Below are 26,110 nucleotides of genomic sequence, written 5' to 3'. Positions count from 1 at the left end.
TGAGTGGGAGGAGCCCTGGTCTCCGGAAGCATTTAACCAGCGTTAAGTGTGTTGGCGCGCCATCAGGCCGTGGTCATATGGCAACACAGCCTGGCCCTGTAGCGTGTGGGCGGCGCCCAGTGAGCTGCCCAGGAGGTGGCAGTCGCACACAGCCACTCCCGGGCCCTGTCACCGGTCCCAGGGCCACTCACTCGCTCCAGGGGGGCCCCCAGTCACCCCCAAATGCAACCAGACCCACAAGTGGAGAAGAGGAGCATCAGGATGGATGGCAGTTAGGCAGCAGTATCGGCCCAGTTTCCTGTAACACCTGAGCGTGCGGGTGCCCCCCCCCCCCCCCCCCCGCCCCACCCGGCTCCTGGAGCTTACGCTCCGGGCACATTGCAAACCTCTTTGAGCTGCAGTTTCTTCATCTGTGTAACAAGCAAAGCAAACTCTGGCCCAAACCGACTATTTCGAGTGAGGGTCAGAAATGGAAGAAAACAGGAGCCCTTCGGGGCCGACAGCCGTGAAGATGACAATGATGAAGGCGAGGGCGGAGCCGGCTGAGGCTCTGGTTCTGTTAAAGGACCTCCCTCTGGAAGGCGTGGCCCACAACATTGGCCTCAGGTCTTTGTAACCCTGGCCGGTGAGCTCGCCCATCGTTCGGTCATGTGCTGAGTGGCCTTGTGCCGCGACCACCCAGCCAGGCTCTGCAGGGACAGGATGAAGGGGCTCCGGGTTGAATGAGACGTGCGGGGAACAACCACGTGCAGGACCAGGCGTGAGCCACAGCCACGCTGGTGTCGGGCAGGCAGGGCGCAGGGAGGGCGCAGGGCTGGCAGACTGGCAGGGAGCTGTGGCCGCCGCGGGAAGGCTCGCACAGGTGGAGAAAAAAGAGAAACACTGCGGGCAGCTCTCCAGAGGGAAGAGCCGTCACCGCGATCTGACAGACACGTTTGTGAGTGTGTGGTCAGAGGCGCTGCAGGAGCACCTGGGAGGCAGCGAGTCAGCTCCCGCTCGGGGAGTTCCGTTTCTCTCTCTCAGTTCAGGTCCCCCAGCCCCTGCCCTCCCGAGCACAGCGGCTTCGAGCGTCGCCTCCAGGATCAGGACTCATGGAGCCGCTCAGGGCCGGCTTCGCGGCCAGCCTCAGAGCCGAGAGCTAGGAGAGGACAGACAGGGGAGAGAGGCCACTGTGACTGAGGGAACCCAGCCTCCCTGGCTAACCCCCCCGACCGTGGCCTGAACAAGGGCCCTAGAGACCCCATCTGTGCAGGAGGAGCCTCAGGGCTGTGAGCTCAGTGAGCTTAGAACCGGGACGCTCCCATCCAAACCGCTGAGGGGAGACACATCAAAGGTGCCCAGACGTCTGCCAACCTGGGCGTCTAGGGTTTGGGTAAGGAGAGCTTAGGGAATTTAATGACACCTATGCCTTTTTAATATACATTATTTTTATTGATTTCAGAGAGGAAGGGGAGAGGGAGAGAGAGATAGAAGCATCAATGATGAGAGAGAATCATGATCGGCTGCCTCCTGCACGCCCCACACTGGGGATCAAGCCCGCAACCCGGGCATGTGCCCTGACCGGAATCCAACCCGGGACCCTTCAGTCCACAGGCCGACACTCTATCCACTGAGCCAAACTAGGGCCCTTATAAAATTTTTAAAATTGATTTTAGAGAAAGAGAGGAAGAGGGGGGAGAGATGGATTTGTTGTTCCACTTACTTATGCATTCATTGGTTGATTCCTACATGTGCCCTGAGCAGGGATGGAACCCGCAACCCTGACGTAAGGGGACGATGTTGCAACTAGTTGAGGACCGGCCAGGGCACGCACACCTTTTTAGATGGGATCAGTCTAGGAATGCAACGACTCCCCCATCTCTAGAACAGCGGTTCTCAACCTGTGGGTCGCGACCCCTTTGGGGGTCGAACGACCCTTTCACAGGGGTCGCCTAAGACCATCGGAAAACACATATATAATTACATATTGTTTTGTGATTGATCACTATGCTTTAATTATGTTCCATTTGTAACAGTGAAATTGGGGGTCACCACAACATGAGGAGCTGTATTACAGGGTCGCGGCATCAGGAAGGTTGAGAACCACTGCCCTAGAAGAACGAAGGATTTCCGGTATGTGTGCATGCGTTTGAAGCAGAAGCTGCTTAGTCCTGTGTTTTGTGTGTGTCTGTCTGCTTCTAGGTGTCTGTGCATGAACATTTGTATTTCTGTTTCTTCGCCTGCGTGGAGAACACGCATAGGTCTGTGGGGACACACACACCCTACACGGGGTGGACATGTGCGTGTTTGTTAGTGCTCACCCTGTTTCCAGTTTCGGAGAGGACCTTGCGCATCCTCCAGCTCAGATCGCTCATGTGACTCGCGAGGACACTGGGGCCCAGAAAAGGAAAGTGACGCATCCGGGGTCACCAGTGGGCTAAGGTGGCAAAGGCGAGACTAGAACCCAGAATTTCTGATTTGTAGGCCAGGACTCCTTCTATAATATTAAAATAAATTACAGATGGAAAAAATAAAACAGGCAGGGAAATTCTTATTTGTTTTTTCCTCCTCAATCAATGAATAAGTATGAGAAGGTCAGCTCTGAATTAGCTACACGACCCCAAATGTTAAGTTTTTAACGTTGACCTGGTCCGTATTGACTTCTTTTATGAAAAGCATATATATATGTGAATTTCAGAACACGTATGAAGGCTTGGTTTTTGAAGAGAAATATCCAAAACATATAAGCTGCTGTATGAGTTAAACAGTAAAAATAGCTGTTGTTTCTCATGATGACTCTAGACCTAATATAACCTGACAAAATAATACCCCAATATCCATGCTTAACCTGAATTGGAGAGGGGTCACCTCCCAGGCCTTCATGTTGCTGCTTCAGCTGCATTGGTCACACACACACACACACACACACACACACACCCCAACCACATCATCAGCCAACATTCTATTCTGGTGCAACAAAATATTGAAAGTGATCATGTGGATTTTGTTGTTTTTAAAAATATGTTTTTACTGATTTTTTTGTTTGAGAGAAAGGAAGGTGGGGAGAGAGAGAGAGAGAGAGAGAGAGAGAGAGAGAGAGAGAGAGAAACATTGGAATCAAACCATCAACCTTTTGGTGCACAGGACGATGCTCAGCCACTGAACCACACCGGGCAGGGCTGACCACTGTTTGCAAACAGCTGGTCCGTCCATCCTAGAAAGGAACCTGCAGATCTGAGGCTTTACAAACACCATGCCAGGACATGCGCGTAGGTGGCAGTGCGGGATGTGTGGGCTGCGTGGAACTCGCGTGCGAGCAGGTCTGCTGGCGTTGTGTTACGTTCACGTTATGTCTGCTGGCGACGGTGTTTGCTCTCGCCGCGGTGTGCGTGTGGGTGTGAGGGCTTCCATCCAGCGTGAGGCTGTGCAGGAATTGTCCCTTCTATCAAAATAAAAAGCCCTCCCAAATGTCAGCTGTGGGAGCGCGCCGGGCTCAGGGCGGGCGTGGGTGGAGCACCCACGCTCCCACCCGGCTCCCTTTCCCTTGGGGTCCCCTTGCGGATTCTCCCGACGTTGCCATGCTAGCTCTCTCGGTAAATTCCAGTTAAGAGGGGATTTCCGAACACAGTAAACCAGACTGTCATTTTCAAAGTTATGCTCCTTAAAGTTATGTTTCTTAAACATAAGGGCTGCCTGTTTTGGGTCCTCCCTGCTGGCCACCTCCCCCTGCTCTGCGGCCTTAAGTGCGCCTCCTCCTGGTCTCTGCAGCTTCTGGCCTTGGCGCTGGCCTTGTCACAGCAGGAGTGCAGTAGGTCACCCTCGCCTCCTCCTCTCCCCATCCCCCACCCCCAGGCCAGGTCCCCAGAGCAAAGCCAGGACCTGTAGTGAGGTGTTCAGCTGTGCTTACAATGGGCTGGCCCTGGGCTTGAAGTATTGAATCCTCACAGCAGTCCCCAGTTCACAGGCGAGGACAGGCTTGGTACCCATGACTTCCCCAAGGGCACGCAGCGGCAGACTTGGCTGAGATCTCAGCTCTATCTGACCCCAAAGCCGCACCCTTCACCGTGACAGCATAAAGGCTCCCTGTTCCCACATACAAGCCTCCTCTTTAGGGACACGGTGAGGGACCCCGCCCTCAGGGAACGCTTGGCCCTTTCACAGAGCAGTGGTCCCTGAAAGGCCCAGGTGTAAGCAGCATGACAGGAACAGGTTGTAGGATGCACTTCAGGTGGTGGAGGCAGAGGGCCTCCTCCCTCCCTCCCTCCAGCACGTGGGGCAGGAGCAGCTGGGCTGGCACGCGCAGGCTCACTCAGCGCCACCCGCCCCAGCAGACAGCAGCCCTTGCACCTTCTGACTTGGCCGTGTATTTTAGGCTTGGCCTGACCAGGTGCTCTGGGTCAACAGGCTTAACTGGATTCTTTTCAGCAACCTTCCCTTTAGAGGGGAAGGGACAGGAGGGGAGGATGGGCCCGGGCGCAGGGCGGGGAGGGGAGGGGAGAGAGTGACGCAGGCCCGTTGCTTCCTCCCTCTTCCTCCCTCGGGCCTGTTTCTCTATATGTAAAGAGAGGCTTTGGCTGGTCATCCCAAACACCGTCTGAGCTGGGAGACCTGGGTTCTAGTCTTGCTTGCGATACAAAGGGAAGTGACCTTGAACAAGCGAAGCCTCGATGTGCTTACCTGTTTTAAAAGGGGGGGCAAAGCTTCAGCAGATATTGTGAGGATCACAGGGAGCAGCTGTAGTGGGAGCCCTTGAGACGTTCTCTTAAAATGTTATACAAAAAGAGCAAATGCGCCTGGCAGTTCCTCAGGAAGCTAAAACTAGGATTACCATAGGATCCAGCAATTTCACCTCCAGGTACCGGAAGCAGGATTCAAAGGAAGAGATACTCACGGTCAGAGCCACATCATTCACAACAACCCAAAAGGGGAGTGTCCATTCACAAATGGCCAGATCAACAAAATGTGGTCTCTGCACACGGTGGAATAGTACTCAGCCACGAAGAGGAGTGCAATTCTGCTCCATGCTGGAACGTGGATGGCCCGTGAAGACGGTATGCTAAGTGGAATAAGACAGGACAATATGATTCCACTGAGATTCCGAGCTACCTAGAATAGCCAAAGTCATAGACATGAAAGCAGATGAGAGGTTATGCGGTGGGAGGAGGGGCAGATGGGCGCTACTGTTTCTGTTTGATGATGAAGAAGTTTTGGAAATGGGTAGTGATGATGGTGGCACAACAATGCGGATGCACTAAATGCCACTGGGGAACAGTTAAAATGGTGGGTTCTACGTTATGTATATTTAACACATCTTAAAGGTAAACGCACTTTAAAGTTTTAGTTAAAATCTCTAGGGTTATCTTGGCAAAACCTGGGGATGCGGAGTCCTAGTTCCCTTCTCTGATCTTGGGCAAGACATTTTGGGGAAGTAAATTGTCTTCCTCTGTCAGATGGAGCTAAACAGCAGCCCCTCTCCCCTGCTCCCTTCACACCCCCTCTCCCCGCACAACTCAGAGAGCTGGGTCAGAGCAGGCCAGGAAGCGGCTGGCGCATCCAGGTGGCCTCTGTTACCCTCAAGGAGGGGAGGCCCAGGCCCAGGCCCGGCTTTTCCGTCCTCAGAGCCGCTGGGGTCCCTTTTCTGGACCCTGCCCGGGGCCAGGAGGGCTTCTCACCCTTGCCAGCTCCCCCCGCCGACCTGGCTCAGCCGGCCTTGGGCCCGTGCCAGCCCAGGGTCCGGCGCTCAGCAGGCACTCACAATTTACTTTGTACTTGCGAGGATCCCCTCCCTCACGCCCTGCTCCACCCTGCACCAGCTTCATGCAGGCTGGTCTAAGGGAGAAGCCCGTTTTTGTTTGGTGAGGGAGCTGGGGGTGGTAGGTCTTGAAGATGCAGGAGATGAGCAGACACTGAAGGACACAGATACTGTCTAAACAAGCCCACGTGCAGTGCCCAGAGAATCCCAGCGGGTCCGGAGGGGCGACCCGGCCCCCAGGCTGACCTGCAGAGGTGACAGGGCTGGAAGGCAGCAGCTTTGAGCTGTGGGGTGGAGAGAGCGCTGACGGCACCCACGGATCTTAGTCTGGATTTTATGGAGACCCCCACCCAATGGGGTAAACTGGCCTGAAGGAGGCACAGAGCGCCGTCCCCAGGTGACGGCCGGGAGATCCGGGCATCTTGGCACGAGCACGGTGGGCACTTGGCACTCCTATGACACACGCCTGTGCGCGCCCGCAGCTCTGAGCCGGCGGGTGGCAGGGACCCCTTGCCTCCCAGACGGCGAACCCCGGGCAGGGTCCTATGTCCGGGTCCTCGACCCTGTCCTGTGCGAGCGGGTCTGGGGGCCGACTTGGGCGGCGCTCACCCCCGGGGTGCCGCGGGGGGGCGGGGAGAGCGGCGCCTGGCCCAGCCCCGCGGATGACAGGAGCGGGGAGCCGGGAGGGAGGAGCCGCCGAGCGCTCGGCGAGGAGCAGAGAGCGGCGCGGAGTCGGGCGGCTGCGAGCGCGGAGCGGGGAGAGGCGCTGCCGCACGCGGCCAAGGACCATCCCCGGGGAACCGGCCTCTGTATGGCATGTGGCTGGTAACTTTCCTCCTGCTCCTGGACTCTTGGCACAAAGGTGAGCCCGCGCGAGCCGCCGGCGGCGGGGGCAGCGCCGGGAGCGCGCGCGCTGACGGCCAGGCAGGGTGCCCGGTGGGGTGCCAAGCGGGGTGCCGGGCGGGCTCCAGATGTCCGGGGACCGACCCGCTGCCCGGCCCTGGGTGGGTGGCAGCGGGGACAGGGCGAGCACCCGGAGAGGGGCCGGGTGAGAGTCGCCCCGGGCCGCTCCGCTGGCCACCGCTCCTGCCGTTTTGGTGTCGAGGTGAGGGTGGTGGGGGGGTGCCCGAGCCCCTCCCCCCTCCCCGCTCCTCGCCGGGCGCCTTTCTGCCCCGACCCCTCCCCAGCTCCCGGGCCGCTTCCTGCGGCTTGGGGGCGCTGGGACCCCGGGGTGCCCTCTGAGTTGCCCTCCGAGTGGCCGGGTCCTCGGGCGGGGGGTGTCCACGGGAGCCCTCGCTTCTTCCGGCCTCAGACCCGGCGGCTACTCCACCTTCGCCCCCGCGCGCCTACGCCGCCCGAAAGGCGCCCAGTGGAGCGGGCTCGATGCTCAGCAGAAGACCTGGGGTCCTGAGAGCTGGGGTCCCCAGGAGAGCAAGTTGTTCTCCAAACCCAGAGGCCGCCCTCCCAGCTCCGCTCCCCTCCCCCTCCCCCTCCCCCTCCCCCTCCCCCCTCCCCGCGCACCCGGGCTTCGCGGCTCCGCCTTAGCTACCGAGCAGCGCGCTCCAAGGCGCCAGGTTCTCCGCTGCGTGCCGTCAGCCGGTCAGCCGGACACGGGCCAGTCTTCCGTCCGGAGCGGGGATGGGGCAGGAGGGGCGGGGCGTGTCGCTGTCCGGCAGAGGAAGCGTTGCCAGGGTGGGTCCAGGTGTCCGGCGTGCCCAGACCTGCTGGCGCTGCGCACCTGACCTCCAAGTGGCCGGGACCGGCAGTTGGAAGGGGGCAGACGTCTCCGACCAGAGCGCCTGGGCACCGAGTCGGGGCCAGGCTGTTGGCGGCCGGGCTTCCAGGCTTTGGTAGAGGACGTGCCCGGGGCGCCCAGATGGCGGGAGACCAGCGGCCGAACTCCACGCCCTGGTGCGGGAAGCACACACGCTGTGCGCTCAGCTTGCCGGGTTCAGCCCTCCAACTTTTCTCCCTTCCGCCTGGGGGCGGTTTCTCCCCACCCCCCTTTGCCCAGGTGATGACCCGGGAGGAGCGACCACTGTTGACCCCTGGGCGACGGGGGAAGGGCAGTCCAGCCAATGGCGGGCGCTCCAGGGGGCCCAGTCCTCCGTGCAGAGGCCCCAGGGGTGCGGCGTCCCCAACCTGCTGTAGCTGGTTGCTGCAGCTCCTGGCTTTGGGGGGGAGGGAACCCCTATTCCATTTGTCAATACTCCTGGTCAAAGCCAGACTGAAGGCCAAGGCACTGCTGGGGTTTGCCTGGAGGCCTGGTGAGGGGCAGGGGAGGGGGAGGGGGGAGTGGCCTCCCAGTGGTGGACAAGGTGAGTTTCTCAGAGCAGTGGGGCCGCTGGGGGCCACACCAAGCCTGGGCCAGGTTGGCTAGCACCTTGTCCCCTGCACAGCACCCTCCCGCCCCACTTTCGGGGAGCGAGAAAGTCTAGCGTTCAGGTTCCCCCCACACCCGCTACACACACCACCCAGCCTCCCTCTCCCAGGCTCTTCCTGCCTCCCCGCCCCCGCAGGCTGGCTCGGCTTGCAGTTTTAATTACATTAATATTAAAAATACATAAGGTGAGGAGCGGCAGCTTCTCTCGGGTTCCCTCTTGCCCCCACCCCTTTTCCATTTTGTCTGGTGAGAAAGCGGGGCCTGAGCCCTGCACACCGGGGCCCAGCTTTGTCCTCAACCCACCCACCCCCTCTTTCTGGGGACCTCCTCCTGAGCAGCCCATTCCCAGGAGTGCAGGCCCCTGCGCAGAACCCGACGCCCCTCCCCTCCCCCTCCCAGAAGCGGGGCATTAATAAATGAAGCTCCGCTACTCGCTACTCGATAGGAGGCAGCAGATGGAGGTGGGGGCGGAGACGGCCCAGAGGACAGCGGGGTGCCGGGGGCAGCACCCTTTCCGACTCGGGAAGGAAGTTGCCCCTGTCCTAGGTCGGCCTGGGAGGTTGGAGGTGCAGGTGAGGCAGCACCTGAGTGGCTCTTTGGCCTGCAGAGCCCTGGCGCGCCTGCCATGCAGCTGCTCCAGCCTCTGCGCTGGGCCGGGCGCCTCGCCAGGCAGGCCTTTCATTTGCTTAGAGCCTTGATTGGGTCTTAGGTGCCAGGTTGGTCCCCGGGGCCTGTTCGCTTGGGGTGCCGTGGGAGGGAGGGGGCAGAAGCGGCAGGGGGAGATGGGATGCAGTGAGAGCAGGGGAGATAGGGTTCGGAGTATTTTTCTCTCCCGTTGCCAGCCACCCCCGCGGCACCAAAGAAAATGTAAATGTGATGTTCAAGCCTGTTTCAGAAAACAATACCCTCCTGCAATAATTTGTACGTCCATCTGTGAGGAGCGGGAGGAGGCAGAGCCAGAGGAGAGGAAACGAGGAGATGGCTCATCCTCTGGACGGAATTAAGCGGTGATTGAATGTGTTTTAAGCTTCTGTTATTTCCATTCCTCTTGAAACCTATTTTTTTTTTTTTTTGGATAAAGACTGAGCTCAGACCGATTCCCCAGAACTAAACTGGGAAGATATTTTAATAATCGGTTATCAAGTCTTCAATAACCGTCTTATTATCGCCAAAACAAACCCTGGCTTGGGCAGCCAGATGAACCCCAGCGCGGCTCTCCCCGCTTCCATCCCGCGTGCCAGCATCTGTGTCGCCGGCATTTGCATTTTTACTGTGTAAAAGACCAGCTTCCCGGCAGTAAAATTCCTGTTTTCTAAAAGCCAAAGTAATGGGTTGCATTGATTTTTTTCATTTCCCACCCCAACCTCTCCAATGGGGACTCGTGGTTCTTCTCTCTTGAGAATACCAAATTAAAAGCCTTCGTCGAACCATTAAGCAAATCTCTAACACTCTGTTCAGTGTCTAATTAAAAGAGGGGGAGTGGGGGGGGATGTGTTCAAAATCTTGAAATGGCAAATGCAACTCCGGGGAAGCAGGTGAAGGCCCAGTGAGCACTGGGGTGGGGCGGTGGGCAGCGGCTCTGGCGCTAGAATTACACGGGCGAGAAGGAACTGCCATGGTGCCCACAAACCTCTGCGATGCGGCATGCTTCTGGGCGCCAGGCAGCTGCCTTTCCTATATTTCCGCAGCAGAATGGGGAGCGCAACTAGGAACAAAAAGCAAGCGAGCAGTTGACCCGAAGGCGGAGTTAGGTTAGCAGATCCCAGGAGGGGAGAGGCTTCTGCTTCCTAAATTGGCAGGGGGGGAGGAAGGGGGTGGGCATGCAAGCACCGGTTTGGCCTAGAGATGTCTTGCTAAAGAAGCAAGCCCCCAAACAGAGAGGCTGGGAGCCCCCCCGACACGGGGTGGGGGTCCGCCCCAGCATCTGGTGGGCTCTTGGCCTTTGACAAAGGGGTGCGGACCTCAAGCCCCCTTACCTTCTCCACGGCTTCAGGAAACCCATGCTTGGTACCCACGGCTCCAGTGGGCACCCCTGGGCTTGGTGGAGGATGATTGTTGTGGATGAGTAGAAGGGAGGGTGGGTATTCAGAGAACGTTTTGTTTTTCGGGGTATAGCTCAGGCTGGGGGAGTCTTCCCTCCATCAGGGTCTCGTTGGGGGGACATTTGAAGCAGCTGAGAGGAGCCCCCACCCCCAGTGCTCTCTCAGCCCTGAGCACCGTGTATTCCCGGGAGCACCAGGCCTGAGTGGGGTGAGCCACAGGCAGCAGAGATGCAGGGTGTGGGGGCGCCTGGAACTCAAGGGCAGGCCCTGGATTTACATATAATTTACATTCAGATTTGCATGCTCACCTGCCCAGGCCAAGGGCTTCCCCCAGGAGCAGCCAGGCAGTGGCCTTGTCCTGGTGAAGAGCGGGGGTGAGGCAGGAGCCGAGGCCTAGGATTTGGGGTGTGTGTCTCTCTCTCCTCTGAGTGTCAGGCATGCGTGGACTCAGCACCCAGGCACTGGCTCTGCTGTTGGGGAGGATGGGCAGTATGGCCGACCAAGCTTGGGGCGTGGGCTGTAGGAAGAGGAGGGTGAAGAGAGGGACTCGCCGGCAGTGGGAACAGGGCCAACATGAGCCTCCGGTGAGCGCCGGACGCCCGCCCGAGGCCCAGTGCTCCGGGCTGTGGCTCCCGAGAAGCAGCCCCTGATGGGAAGGGGTGTGAAGTGCGGCAAACTGTTCTTTTCCCTCCTGGTCTGTGGACTTCCGGCTTGGAGAAGGCCGTGCCCGCTGCGGGGCTGGGGGGAAGAGCCGGCCCTCGTGTTCCAGCGCCTGGAGGCCAGGGTCCTGCACGGCGCCCGGGGGGCGGCGGGATGGCAGGCGCTGTGGTCCCAGAGGGGGGGTGAAGAGTTGGGATCCTGCTAGAGGAGCAAACGCCGGAGGGCAGCTGAGGGCTTCTCTGGGGACGGGAACCTGCTGGGAGCCTGCCTGGGACAGGGCTGCAGCCTCAGGAATGGGTTTGTCTGCATTTCCAGGCTCCAAGGCCTCCCAGCGAGGTTCTGGCTCGGGCCTCTCGGAGCCTCGCTTTCTCCAGCTGTGAAATGGGGTTAAAGGAGGCAGTGCCTACGAAGCAGCAGAGCAGAGGAGGTGCTCATACACACATGGCCTCTGCTTCGTTCAGCACTGCCCCCCCTCCCCGGCTCTCCCCGGCCCCAGCAGATCCTCAGGTCCTGCCTCAAGCAGCTGCACTGGCCAGCTGACCGGCTTAGATGTGGAATAGGAACGACTGAGAGGCGGCTACCACCAGCTGGGTGGCTTGTAGCCTCAGCCTCAGCGAGAGCGGAGCCCTGCGGCGCCGGGTGTCCCTGGGACCCAGCACTCCCTTCCTGGCCATGGCTGACGGTGACAGCAGAAAAGGTGAGGGCAGAGGTTGGCTCCAGACATGGCTATGGGGTGAGGCAAAGGCCAGCCTCCTACCTGCCAAAGGAGAGCTGGGATCGGTTGCTAAATCTCTACCAGGACTGGTCAGAGTAAGACCTGTCTGGATTTGATGCCATAAAGAGATGTAAATGGGCCGCACAGGGTGAGCCCTACCTTGTAGGGGGTGGCTTTCTCTGTCTCTCCTGCTGGGAGGAGTCTCGCTGGGTCTAGGTAGTTTGTGTATAGAGAACACCCTTGACAGCCCTTGACCTTGGGTGTCCCCGATGACTCCACCCTCCATGACCCAGTCAGCCTCGGAGACACAGCTCCTGACCTGGAGGCCAAGTGTTGCCCATGGCAGGTTGTGGCCTGTGGGCTCTCTGAGTGTGGGGGGGCTGTGGGCACAGCAGCCATGTGCCCTGTGAACAGATGTTTGCCCAGGGCTGGGTGAGCATGAACAGTGTTAGCCTTGAGTACCTCCTCTGCCACCAGCTGCTATCCCCTCGTCCGTTCAGCCACCTGCCCCACCTCCCCATGCTCTTGCTCTGCATGACACGTGCACTGACCGGTTCCAAGATCACCATCTTCATGAAGAACAGTCATTCAATGTGAGCTGCCTGCCCATTGAACTGTGTGTGAGTGTGTGTGTGAGTGTGTGTATGAGTGTGTGTGTGTGTGTGTGTGAGTGTGTGTGTGAGTGTGTGTGTGAGTGTGTGAGTGTGTGTATGTGTGTGAGTGTGAGTGTGTGTGAGTGTGTGAGTGTGTGTATGTGTGTGAGTGTGAGTGTGTGTGAGTGTGTGTGTGAGTGTGTGAGTGTGTATGTGTGTGAGTGTGTGTGAGTGTGTGTGTGAGTGTGTGTGTATGTGTGTGAGTGTGAGTGTGTGTGAGTGTGTGTGTGTGAGTGAGTGTGAGTGTGTGTGAGTGTGTGTGAGTGTGTGCATGTGAATGAGAAAAAGCATTGTCCATGGGCCTGGGGAATAAAGCGTGGCCTGAGTCTGGCGGGTTACCTAAGAGTCCACATGCCTCTATTTCCTAATCTGTAAAATGGGCACATCACCCCTGCCCGACTGTCCCACAGAGCACTTGGTACTGCATGTGTGGGAGAAGGATGAGGGGCATCCTTGGTACATCATGTGACAACACTTTGTAAACCGAACGGGGTAACATATAAACACACACATGTAAAAACACACAAAAATCGGTTTCAGCCTTGTGAATGCTCTGCTGAAAGAGGAGGTATAATTACTGTCATTTCCTCACAGGGAAACGAAGGTCTCGCAGCTGCGTGGGGCGGTCTCCCCTTCTGGGGCCCCCACCTCTAGAGAATGTTCTCAGCCTTTGCTTTCATCCACATGGGAACAGCTGAGGCAGCGTGTCCAGGCTGGCAGCAGCTTTTGGAGCAGACACGGCAGATTGCCCGCTGCCCAGCGCCCAGGGGGTGGCAGTCCCTGCCTGGTCCCTCCCAGGCCCTCGGAGGCAGGCTCCCACAGAGCCTCCGGAACCTTCCCAGAGGGCGAGGCTCCCTCCCAGCACCCAGTCTGTGGGGAGATCCGTGAGCTCTGGGTCCTACCTTGTGTGACCTCATTTTAATGAGAGCAATGACTGGAGCCAGGTCCTGAGAGCGCTGCTGAGTCAGGGTCCTGGGCGCCCGGCTGCTGGGGGGTGAGAGGCAGAGACCCTGCCTCAGGGAGACTGCGTGGGCAAAGTCTCCCGGGGGAAGGTGTCCCCCAGTCAGATGCCCGCTGCCTGGGCAGCTTCCCACCAGCAGTGGGTCTCCCTCTGCCGAAGCCCCTCCGGCCCCAGGAAACGCCTTCCCTCCCAGGCGCTCGCCTGGTCATACGGCTCGACTATGACAGTCACCCTTGGAATCGGCCAGCCCGGTCCAGGCCCCGTCCCTCTGCTCCCTGGTCCTCCACCCTTCAGACCACGTGGCTCCAGGCCAGTGATGGCGAACCTATGACACGCGTGTCAGAGGTGACACACGAACTCATTTTTTTGGTTGATTTTTCTTTGTTAAATGGCATTTAAATATATAAAATAAATATCAAAAATATAAATCTTTGTTTCACTATGGTTGCAAATATCAAAAAATTTCTCTATGTGACACGGCACCAGAGTTAAGTTAGGGTTTTTCAAAATGCTGACACGCCGAGCTCAAAAGGTTCGCTGTCACTGGCCCAGGGGCAGCCTCTGCCCTGTGCTAACCGTGACTGGCTCATAGGCAAATGTGCTCTCCTCCAGGCACCCGGCGTCCCTGCTCCTCTCATGCTCCCTCAGATGGCATTTCAACTCCCCACGCTGCGTCTCCATTCCTGAGGTGCTGCTTTGGCAAGTGGGGGTCCCCGAATGGGAAGCGGTGGAGACGGGTCTATCCCAGCTGGGACACAAAGGCAGGACAGCCTCTTTCTCATTTACACACACACACACACACACACACACACCTGCCAAAGGAAAGCTGGGATCGGTTGCTAAATCTCTACCAGGATTGGACAAAGACCTGTCTGGGTTTGATGCCATAAAGCTATGTAAATGGGCCGCACAGTGTGAGCCCTACCTTGTAGGGGGGTGGCTTTCTCTGTCTCTCCTGCTGGGAGGAGTCTCGCTGGGTTTTAGGTAGTTTGTGTATAGGGAACACCCTTGACAGCCCTTGACCTTGGGTGTCCCTGGACGACTCCACCCTCCATGACCCAGAGGCCGGCCTCTCCATAGGCCCCCGGAGCCCTTCCCTGAGGCGATGCCCCTGTGGGGGGCCCAGCGAGCTCTGGGTGCACAGGTCCACCCTCTAGGCCTCACTCTCTCCACCAGGAAACGGAGGGGACTGGACAAAATAATCTTTTAAGCCCCTCAAGCATTAGCAGTCTAAATCAAGGATCTCTGGGACAACTGTGCCGTCTGGGCCAGCTCCCTGGGAGACCCTCAGGCCACGGGGCCCGGGACAGGCCTGGCGGGAAGGGGCTGGAGGTTGGAGTCTGTTCACTGTCAGCTGTTGGCTCATAATTTCTCCCGGAGCCAGTGGAGCAGGGCCTTTAGGTTGAAGGATGGTTGATCTTCAACGGGTCCTGTAGGTTCCTGGTTGCTGGTTACAGGAAGTGTTCGTGCTGAGAATCTTTAAAAAAATGGGGAAAAAGAGCCCTGGCCAGTTTGGCTCAGTGGACAGAGTATCAGCCTACAGACCAAAGGGTTCTGGGTTCGATTCCCGTCAAGGGCACGGACCGTGGTTGCAGGGTCCTCCCCGGCCTGGGCCCTGGTAAGGGCATGTGCAGGAGGCAACCAATCGATGTGTTTCTCTCACATTGATATTTCTCTCTGTCCTTCCCTCTCTTCCACTCTCTCTAAAATGGGAAAATATCCTTGGGTGGGGATTAACAAAAAAAGAGAGGAAAGAACAACCATGTTTGTGATGGACAGAGGTGGAGTACTTGGACCCTGGCCAGGCTTCCAGATGGGGTAGGATGGCCTCCCCAGGGCGTTTGGAAGTGGGGGTGGGTGGTATTTTGGCATCTCGGTGCCTAGAGTACGGAGCTGCTAGCATTTCCTTGTGGAGAGGACATACTGGGGATAAAGTGTTTGATGTCTGGGACAGTCCCAAATAAATCAGAACTCTTCTACCCGAGTTGCTGTCCTTCGTCAGAGACCCCCTGTGGTATGTTCACCACCCGGAGACAGGACACACCTGGGATGCCGGCCCCTTGAGAGGCGCAGCTATAGAAAGGGACCCTGGAGAGAGAGAAGACAGAACCTAGGCACAGAACCTACACAGAACGTTCTCTAGAGACAGAAGAACTTCGCTGGAGAGAACATGGCAAAAGATCCTGGACAGAAACTGGCCTCAGAACCTAGAGACAGAACCTAGCGAGAGAACATGGCAAAAGATCCTGGACTGAACCTGACTACAGAAATTGGCAAGAGAACCTGACTAGAACCTGGTGACTGAACCTGGCTGGAGAACCTGGACAGAGCCTGCTTGGAGAACCTAGGGAGGGAACATGGCTACAGAACCTGGCTGGAGAACCTGGAGAACCTGGCTGGAGAACCTAGCAAGACAACATGGACACAGAACCTGGCTGGAGATCCTAAGCAGAACCTCTCTGGAGATCCAGACCAGAACTTGGCTGGAGATCCTGGCTGGAGATCCTGGCTGGGCTGCTGATCAACTGAACACTGTCTCCGTGTCCTTCCTTCTTCGCCGACTTGGTCTACGCCTTTGGGAACCCCTGGACCTGCTGGGGTTGGACCCCGGCAAGTATGCTGATATAAGCTATTTACCCTCTGGTTAGGGAGGCAAAATGCAAATAATTTACTCTTAAGTGTCTTTGGTTTAGGTCCTAAACTTTAGGACTTACTAGAAGACTCCAAAGTGCTGTTTAACCACCTCAGTTTCCCTATTCTACTTGTCCTGGCTTACTAGCCTGTGTTATTTATATAATTTCCTTTCAACATTTCTCTTTACAAACATTCCACAACTTTCACAAACTTTTCTTCACAAATCTTACAGCTTTCAGAAATAACCAGCTTAGGACCCATTTTCTTTTTCCTTCAAAATGCATCTCTATGCCTCATGCCTTCTATCACACCAAAACCATAATTTCTTCTCAATTAGTTATAATTCCTTTTTTTTTCTTTTTTCTTTTTTTCACATGGGATGACACCCAACCAACTGAGCCACACTGGTCAGGGCTCAGTTAATATATTTTTTACTTATAAAAAAAAAAAAAGAAAAGAAAGGGACCCTGCTCTCTCACTGTCACATGTGGCCTCGTGTGGCAGCCACATTCCGGGCTGGTGTCAGGGCCAAAGGCACCGTAATGCAAGTAAAGGGTCTGCATGGTGCCTGGCAAAAGCCAAGTGCTGCAGAGACAGTGGGCACGGCCTGGTGAGGATGGTGAAGCAGGTGTGCCCGGTGGGGGGGGGGGGGAGGGCATGGACTGAAGGCCCCGGATTCCATCCCCGCTGCTCCGTCTCGTCCCAGGGGAAGGACCAGCTCTGGCCGAGGGCCTAGACTCCGTCTGTCTTCAAGACGCGCACACAGAGGGCTTCCTGATGCTGCCGCCGGACCCGCTCGCTGGGCTGGATTTGGATGGACGCAGGGGTTGAGCTGGGCCCCGGGCACTGCTGGCCGGTCCTCTCTGGGCCTAGTTTTCCCAGCTGTGGGGTGAGGACAATCAGAGTGAAGACAAACAGTATACCGGAGGTAGTTTCCAGTTGTTCGTATGGAAAGCAACACCATCATTAATGAATCAGACGAGAGCAAACCGGTCTGTGTGCTCGCACTGTAAACCTAGCTTTGCCCGCCTGCATGGGAGCGGGAGCCTTTGTGTGGAGACCAGCCTCGCAGCGAACCGGAGCCTCGCAGGCCCGCACGGCTGCCGAGCCGCATGGGCTAGCGCAGCGCTTGGCCACGCTTTGTCGTCGCGTGGCCTCGGTCAGCAGGTCCAGTCACTGCGGTGCGAAGGTCCTCAGGCCGACCAGAATGCCCTCTGCTGGGGAGGGTGACCTTGGAGCCCAGATGGCAGGTCCATCTTTTCCCAGAGGAGGGCGGCCGGCCTGGACACCGGGCCACCTGAACCGAAAGCTTCCTGCCGGGGCAGACGGCCCTCCCACTGTCTGGGGGACCACACGTTACATAGCGCTCCAGCGACTCTTGTGTGGGGTGACGCTGAGAGCGTCAGTCTTTCCTTGTGTCGTAGTTGTTGGTGTTGCTGTAGGTGAGAGGTAAATGCTTGTTGTGGGGTATTTATTTCACAAATAATGCTTGTGCTCTAATAACAATGATCACAGCAAAAGATACTGAGGTGAGGCGGGCCCTTTCTCACTAGGAACCATCACCCCTGAAGTCATCTACCTGCGAGCCCTCTGCACGGGTCAGCGCTGGCCCAGGTCGCACTTGACACAGGGGTCAGCGCTGGCCGGGTCGCACTTGACACAGGGGTCAGCGCTGGCCGAGGTCGCACTTGACACAGGGGTCAGTGTTGGCCCAGGTCACACTTGACACAGGGGTCAGTGCTGGCCGAGGTCGCACTTGACACAGGGGTCAGCCATGGTCCGGGTCGCACTTGACACAGGGGTCAGCCCTGGTCCGGGTCACACTTGACACAGGGGTCAGCGCTGGCCCAGGTCACACTTGACACAGGGGTCAGCGCTGGCCCAGGTCACACTTGACACAGGGGTCAGCGCTGGCCCAGGTCACACTTGACACAGGGGTCAGCGCTGGCCCAGGTCACACTTGACACAGGGGTCAGTGTTGGCCCAGGTCACACTGCTCTTAGTGGCAGAGCGGGACTCACCTCTGGCTTCGGGGTCTGAGTGGGTGGCCGTTGTGCTGAGTGCCCAGTCCTGTGCTAGGCCCCCGGATGGAGTGGTGAGCGGGAGGGGAGCTCACAGCCTGCAGGGAGCCCCGCCCACTTCCCCTGCCTCCCGCTCCCCTGAGGACCCACTGTGCCCTCCCACCGCATGACTGTGCCCAGGCAGACTCCTCGCTCAGGCCCCTGCCCGTCTGGGGTGGGGACGTGATGGGGCCCAGCACTGGCTCAGCTCCCGGGGAGGAGCCCCAAGAGTGAGACCAGTCAGTGTCCGGACGGGGAGAGCACAGTGCCTCCGCCCTCCCCGTGGGGGAGGCCGCGGGTGGTGTGAGTCCCCTGGGTGGTCATTCCCAATGATCGGGGACAATTCAGGGTGCACCTGGGAGGAAGCCTCGGTTGGCCAGACACCCCCCTCCCAACCCGGGTGGCCCATGGGTGACGAATACCTGGTGTCCCCTTTCTTTCCACAAACGAATCCCCCTGGCCAGACGCAGGGCAGAGCGAGGGAGTTGATGCAACGAATATTTAGGTTTCGGGGATGACCCTGAGGCAGCCAAATGCCCGGGGCGATTTCCGGTTTAAAAATATCGCTGTGCTATTTCCACTCGGCTAATCTCTGGGGTGTGGAGCCCGTTCTATGGGGCGGCATCGGGTGCTCAGTGTTACCGCGAGGAGATTAACTGGGCTTAAGGCTGGGCGTCTGTCACATCACAACCGAGCCCACAACTTCCATTTTCTATTAAAAACCCACTTTCCCCGCCGACCAGAGAAGCGCTGCTGTTGATCTGAATGTCTCTCTTCACATGTGAAGTGCTGCCCCCCCCTCGTTCTCTCTGAATATTCGCTCTCAGCTGCAAGGGAAGCAGAAGCAGCGGGCTGGGGAGTGAGGGAAAGGAGGCGTTCCCTGTCCAGGGATTTGTTTTCCAAATTAGATTGGCCTCAGAGAGTGAAGGAGAAACCTCATCAGGCCACAAACTTGTGGCAGAAAACGCCCGGGCTTGGGGGCCAGGCCGGCCTTGCTGGGGGCTGGCTCTGTCTCCCTCTCGCTGTGTGATTTGGGAAATTTCTCCCCATGAGCCTCTTCTCCTCCCCTGTACATGCAGCTCCTTTGTGTGAGGATTACATGAGAAGCCCGGTGCATGCACACAGTAGGTGCTCAATTAATGTTAGTCTCCTCTCTTTGGAGAGCTTTGCGCCATTGGCCAGGGAAATGGTGTGGCCAGAAGGAAGTTGGGCACAGGCTCCAAGAACTCGACTGACCTCAGTCACCTGTCCTGAGCAATCAGGCCATGCGCACCAGGAGCCTGCAAACCTCCCCCTGCGCCCACCACCGTGGGCCCAGCCCGCTGATTCCGCCTCCTCTCCCCAGTCCCACCCAGTGCCCTGCCTGGAAGGTTTCTGCCGTGTTCCCTACGCATGCCAGACTCACACGTGTCACCGAGCCACTGTGCCGGCGGTCCCTTCCCAGGAGGGCCTCATTCCGATCCTCCACCCAGGCTAGGCTCGAGCCCTGTTCCCAGAGCCTCCTCTTTCCCGAGCTTCTTCTCAGATGCTGAGCAATGGACCTCCCTGCCAGGGCTCATGGGGAATCAGTGCTCAGCCCTCTGCTCACTGCCCTAGCGTTGGGGGACCTTTCTGGCCAGTCCCCTCCTGATGCTTCCCCACACCAGGCCTGCTCCTGATCCCCTGAGAACCAAGTCTTTCCTGGTCCCTGGTCAGCAAGGATGCGGGGAGGACAGCCCTGATTGCGGGGGAGGAGGAGGTGAAGGAGGTGGGAAAGGGCTGGAGTCCCACAGGTGCAGAGGGGCGCTGGCCCCGGCATCCTTTGCCCTCACCTTAGGCCCCCTGGCTCCTGGGGTGGGGGTTGCTGGGACCAGAACAGCAAGCCCATCCCTCAGACTCACACCTCGTCAGGTGGCACCAAGCACAGTCACATTCCCTATTGCCGTTGGGCGGTCCTGGGTGGGGGTGGGGGTGGAAGGCAGGTAGGTGATGCAATCCTGCAATCCTCCCTCTTTTGACACCAGGGCTCAGAGCGGCCAGTGGGCTGCCTGAGGCCACACAGCTGGTCAGGGAGGAGGAGGGAAGTAGCTCTGTCAGACCCCCGGCTCCGGCTCCAGCTCTGCACACACTCCTGGCTCTTCTCTGAGCTGCTGAGGCTCAGAAGACTCCTCCAGGAGACTGAGAAGGAGGGAAGGCCCCGCGTGAAGGCCACGCCAGCCTCCGGGAGGCCCTCGGGCCCGGCTACTCCCCTGCCGTGGCGAGGGGACTGCGCGCACCCACTGCCGCTGCAGCCACTCACTGTGCCCTGGGCCAGCCTTCACCTGGGCACGTGGCAGAGATTTGAGGCGGTCAGTGCCTCAGTTTCCTCTTTGTGCGTCTGCTCATGCCTTTCTCTGAGCAGGTGGGGTGAGACTAAAGTCATGTTTGTGGAAGGGCTTCTGCGTCTGGGGCTGACAGCTGCCTGTGATGGTAAAATATGAGGCCGATGTAGGTGCAGAACGCTCTTGTTTTACGCCCGAGGTGATGTTTCCTGACGGCCACGCGCTGTCAGCCGCAAGCAGCGATGAATGGTTGGTCTGACCCTCCCCGGCCCAGGCTCGGAAGACAGCAGCTCACACCCGGGCGGGAGAACCAGGAGGCCGCTCTCCTTTGCTGTAAATCTGTCTTTCATCCACCTGACAGGTGGCTGGACAGTCCCGGTCAATCCATCAAGTAGATCTTCTCTTGTGGCTGCTGAGACCCTGTCCCTGGCTCTGGCAGGCCCCGGGGCCTGCGTGCGGGCAGGGGCGGGCGTTGTGGCTGGCGCTCCTGCCGGAGGGTGGGGAGCCTGGGAAGGGGCTGCCTCACAGGCAGGGAGGCTGGGGCAGGTGTCCAGTGGGAGAGAAGAAGGCTGGGAATGTGTGTTGGGGTGTGGGGGCTCAGGGGATGGAAGACATGTTGGGGAGGAGAATGCCGCCTATATTTTGTGGTTTGACTTGTCGTCAGCTCCGTGTCTGGCTCAGCAAGGGCGGCACTGTTGGTTTGCGGCCCGGATCCGGCGCTGACTGGTACCCTCTGCGTTACTTTGGGTAAGTTAGTTAACTGAGTCTTCGTCTCCTACCCTTCTATGTCAAATGGAAATAGAACTGTAGCCTCGCGCCCTGGCCAGTTGGGCTGTGGATAGAGTGTTGGCCTGCAGACTGAAGGGTTCCGGGTTCGATTCTGGTCAAGGGCATGTACTTGGTTGCAGGCATCCCTGGCCCTGGTCGGGGCTCATGTGAGAGGCAACCAATTGATGTGTCTCTCTCACATCAATGTTTCTCTCTGCCTCTCCCTCTCCCTTGCACTCTCTCTTAAGAAAATTAATGGGAAAAATATCCTTGGGTGAGGATTAGCAACAACAACAAAAAAAGATTAAAAAAAAATAATAAAATACTTAAAAAGAGAATAGTAGCATCGCCTAGGAAGTCCTGCAGATGTGAAGCCATGGCTGGGGGACAGCATCCTCCTCCGTATGTTCTCACCTGCCGAGTCAGCGCCTGACTTCTCCGCCTCAGGAATCTCTCTGAGCCTCCCAAGCCCACTTGTCGGGCACAGGGCAGCCTTTCTGGGCAGCAATGGGTTCCGCTCCCAGCATCCATGAAGGGCCGTGGTGAGGGGTCTGATCAGCTAGGTTCTCAGGAAGCAGCCAGGACCCCAGAGTGAGGGCCCCTGTCCCCACAGGCGGGCACTGTGAAGTGCTGGTCCTACAGCCCCCAGGAAGGGTGTGTGTGGTTGTGAATTCTGTTCCCAACGGTTGAATATGGAAGCTGGCGGCCAGGTGGTGCTGGAGGAGGAGGCAGTCCCCGGTGTATTACTGCGGTGGCTACAGCGATCTCATGGCTGGAAATCGGACTCTGGGCCCAGATGGCCTGCGTCCGCCTCTCCAAGCCCTCACTCCCCGGTTGTGTGGTCTTGGGTGAGTGGCTTTGACCTCTCCGCACCTTAGCGCCCTCAGCTTTAAGCGGGGATGATTACGATGCCGACTGGTAAGGCAGTGGGGAGGACTGAGAGCGGTCCTGTAACGTGCGCACACTGGTGCCCGGGGTGCTGAAGATGCTCGGCAGTGGTTTGTTGACTGAATCCCAGCAGCGGGTCTCTCAGGAGGTGAACGGGCTGGAGGAAGGGAAGCTGGCGAAGGTGGACCCTGAGAGAAGCTTTCCTACACCTCAGTTTGCCCACCTGTGAAATGGCGTGATTGCGTGACCTTGGAGAACGCTCCAGCCACTGCCAGTGGGCACATCTGAGCTTCTCGGGGTCTCCTGGTGGCCACCCTCCTCTTCCCCAGAGCAGACCTGCTCAACTACCTGCAGCAGGACTGTCCCAGGAGGAGGGGGAGGAGGAGGAGGAGGGGGGAGGAGGGGGAGGAGGAGGAGGAGGGGGGAGGAGGGGGAGGAGGAGGAGGGATGCTGCCACTCCCAGAGCCTCTGGGCGGTCGCTCAGCGATGCACTTGCTGTAAGAGGAGGAGGGGGAGGAGAAGGGGGAGGAGGAGGACAGGGGGGAGGAGGGGGAGGAGAAGGGGGAGGAGGAGGACAGGGGGAGAGGAGGGGGAGGAAGAGGAGGAGAACTAGGAGGAAGGATGCTGCCACTCCCGGAGCCTCTGGGCGCTCAGCGATGCACTTGCTGTAAGAGGTCTCCCTGACGCCCTAGCTGGAGCCGAGGACGGATGTGTGTCTAGCGCTGCTGCCCGTGGCTCCACGTGGCTCCTTATGAGATGCTGTGAATCGCTCTGACCAATGAAGCTCAATGGCCTCCCTCAGCGCGCTGCCTGGTACATTCTCCCTGGAGGCCCGGCTGGGAATCAAGCCAAGAATATTAACGCGGTCCAGATGCAGGCCTTCCCCTGCCCGCAGAGTTGTGGCAGTTGAGGTCAAGTTGGGCCCTGCACTCCGAGCAGTAGCGAGCGGGTTTGGGTTCGAGTGGTTCGTGTGGTCCTTGATCTTCCTGGTGGAGAGGGTGCGGCTTCCCCCGTGTCTGCCCCTCCTGGTCAGAGGTGGTCCTTCTCAAAGGGACAGGCCTCTCCGTGGGGAGGCAGGGCCCAGATGCCCTCACCCGTTGGGGCAGGAACGCCGAGGTCCCGAGCTGAGATGCGTGCTGAGACGCTGCCCTCCCGTCGGTGGCCCGGCCACAGCAGCCGCTGCCATGGGAGCATGCTCTCCCTGTGAGCTGGGGCGGGGGTGGGGGACGGTGGCCGCTGGCCAGGGAGTCCGCAGCCTGGTCCATCCTCCCCCCGTTTATGAGCTGAGGAAACGCTGATCAGACGGGGAAGGGCGTTCCCAGTCGGCCATGGCAGGGCAGGTTGAGAAGTGGGCCGTCTCTTGCTCCCGCACTCAGACGCATCACCCACAATCCTTCCTTCAGCCCGTGGGCTGGCATTTTCCAGACTGGCCTCCAGAGGTCAAGGCCGCTCTCAGGTCTCCTGGGGCCTCTGTCTTTCAGGTGAGCACCCGCACTCCCTTCAGCCATGCCTTGCAGGACACGGGCTTACACCTTTGCCCGCTCGGCGGGGGTGGGCACAAAGTGCACCGAGGCCTCTTTGGGAGCAATGGAGTCACATGTCTGGTCTGGGGCTTATTAGCTTTGTCGTCTCAGGCAAGTCCCCCACCTCATCTCAGCCTGTAACAGACAGTGATGAGGAGCAGTGGCACCGCCTCCCCACCGGGTGGTACAGGGGATGGGTGTGAGCCTGCCTGCGTACAGGACCTGCTCAAGAAATATTTATTACCTAAGCAATGGCTTCCGACCCTTCAGCCTAGCAGAGTGGTGGCCTCCTCTCGCCAGCAATGTGCGAGGCCGGAGTCCCTGCAGGGTGGTCTGCCTCTGGCTCACGGTTGCCAGTGCCGGTAAACAGTTGGCGCTCAGTAAGCGCTTGTGGAGTGAGGTGCTTGGCGGTCCTGAGTGTGGGCTCGCTGCCTCTGGCCCATGAGGGTCTTACCAACTCCGCTAACCGAGCCGCTCCCTTGCCCCCTGCAGCCCGCCCGGAAGATGCTGGCACCAGCCTCTACTTTGTGAATGACTCCTTGCAGCAGGTGACCTTCTCCAGCTCCGTGGGGGTCGTGGTGCCCTGCCCGGCTGCGGGCTCCCCCAGCGCAGCCCTTCGATGGTACCTGGCCACGGGGGACGACATCTACGACGTGCCCCACATCCGGCACGTGCACGCCAACGGGACGCTGCAGCTCTACCCCTTCTCCCCCTCCGCCTTCAACAGCTTCATCCACGACAATGACTACTTCTGCACCGCGGAGAATGCCGCCGGCAAGATCCGCAGCCCCAACATCCGCGTCAAAGCAGGTGAGGCCGGCCCCTGCCCGCCGCAGGGAGCAGTCTGGAGGGCTGAGCTGGGGAGCGGGCAGCACCCATCATTCTGACACGTGTGTAACATTGTGGGGGAGGGGGACTTGGCAAAAGTCAGTCCCTCAAGGAAAGTTTTGTTCTTTGGAATCTTAACTCTTTGCCACTCACTGTAGGTCCTTAGGCTGAGAACACCCCTTGCTATTTTTTTAAATATTTTGTATTGATTTCAGAGGGGAAGGGAGAGGGAGAGAAAGACAGAAACATTAATGATGAGAGAGAATCATGGGTCAGCTGCCTCCTGCACACCCTACACTAGGGATCAAACCACAACCCGGGCATGTGCCCTGACCAGGAATCAAACCGTGACCTACTGGTTCGTAGGTCGACGCTCAACCCCTGAGTCAACCCAGCTGGGTGAGAACATCCCTTTCTGAGTCTCAGTTTCCTCACCTACAAAGGGGTGCCAGTCTCTACCCTGCTTCTCACTGCCTGTGGTCATTGTGAGATCGCACACATTCACATGAAGTGCTCATGTTGGTGCTTGACTCATGGAAAACATCCAATGAGCTTCTTTCTTTCCTTCTGAAATCAAAAATAAAACCTTTTATTAAAACAACTAGAGGCCTGGTGCACGAAATTCATGCACGGGGCGAGGGGGGCGGCGTTGGCGCTCATCCCCTCAGCCCGGCCTGCACCCGCTTGCAATCTGGGACCCTTTGGGGGATGTCTGACTGCTGGTTTAGGTGGGATTGGGCCTAAAATGGCAGTCAGACATCCCTCTCACAATCCGGACCGCTGGCTCCTAACTGCTCACCTGCCTGATCGCCCCTAACCACTCTGCCTGCCTGCCTGATTGCCCCTAACCACTCTGCCTGCCTTCCTGCCTGATCGTCCCTAACCGCCTCTGCCTCAGCCCCTGTCACTGCAGCTTCATCTGGAAGGTCGTCTGGAAGGACGTCTAGAAGGTTATTTGACTGTCCAGTCTAATTAGCATATTACACTTTTATTATTATAGACTAGAGGCCCAGTGCTCAAAAATGTGTGCACTCGGGGAGGGGGGAGGTCCCTCAGCCCAGCCTGTGTCCTCTCACAGCCTGGGACCCCTCAGGGCATGACCACCTGCTGGCTTAGGCCCACTCCCTAGGGGATTGGGCCTAAGCTGGCAGTCAGACATCCCTCTGGCAGCCTGGGAGCCCTTGGGGGATGTCCACTTGCCAGCAGGGAGCAGGCCTAAGCTGCAGTCGGACATCCTTATCGCTGCTGAGGAGGCAGGAGAGGTTCCCACCACCACCACTGTGCTGGCAGCCGTCAGCCTGGCTTGTAGCTGAGCAGAGCTCCCCCTTTGGGAGCACATTGACCACCAGGGGGAAGCTCCTGCATTGAGTGTCTGCCCCCTGGTGGTCAGTGTTTGTCATAGTGACCAGTCATTCCCAGTCGTTCTGCTGTTAGGGTCAATTTGCATATTACCCTTTTATTATATAGGATAGAGGCCTGGTGCATGGGTGGGGGCCAGCTGGTTTGCCCTGAAGGGTGTCCTGGATCAGGGTGGAGGTCCCGCTGGGGTGTCTAGCCAGGCTGGGTGAGGGGCTGAGGGCCATTTTCAGGCTGGCCACACCCCCTTCAGGGAGGGAGGTCCTGCTGGGGTGCCTGGCCAGCCTAGGTGAGTGGCTGATGGCTGTTTGCAGGCTGGCCACAGCCCCCAGCCACCCAAGCTTCCAGTGGAGGCTGGCTGGAAGCAGGTATCTGGGATTTATTTAGCTCCTATAAGTGAAACTTTGTTGCCTTTAGCAGAGGCCACAGCCGGCCAGGGCAGACGGGAAGCTTGGCTTCCTCCATTGTGGGGGCAACCAAGCCTCCTGTTTGCTCCAGCTCCGTGGCTGGAGGTCACCATCTTGCTTGGGTTAATTTGCATATAGTTGCTCTGATTGGCTGGTAGGTGTGGCTTGGGGCATACCAAAGGTATGGTCAATTTGCATGTT

The 26,110-nt window shown here is 58.4% G+C and overlaps 1 protein-coding gene across 1 annotated transcript in view; it reads left to right on the top strand.

The window, feature by feature from the left end:
• Nucleotides 1–6,447: 6,447 nt before the first annotated feature.
• DSCAML1 (DS cell adhesion molecule like 1) overlaps nucleotides 6,448–26,110 on the top strand; it is a 320,664-nt gene continuing 301,001 nt past the window's right edge. Inside the window, exons 1-2 of the mRNA XM_081098463.1 lie at nucleotides 6,448–6,593; nucleotides 23,811–24,128. Of these exons, the coding sequence (XP_080954589.1) occupies nucleotides 6,548–6,593; nucleotides 23,811–24,128 (364 nt within the window). The 5' untranslated portion in view covers nucleotides 6,448–6,547. The remainder of the gene's footprint in view (nucleotides 6,594–23,810; nucleotides 24,129–26,110) is intronic.

Source organism: Myotis nattereri (genome assembly GCF_964212035.1).
Source record: "Myotis nattereri genome assembly, chromosome: 9".
Lineage (NCBI taxonomy): Eukaryota > Metazoa > Chordata > Mammalia > Chiroptera > Vespertilionidae > Myotis > Myotis nattereri.
Note: the sequence above shows the minus strand (reverse complement) of the source record. Positions and strands in the feature narration are given on the sequence as shown.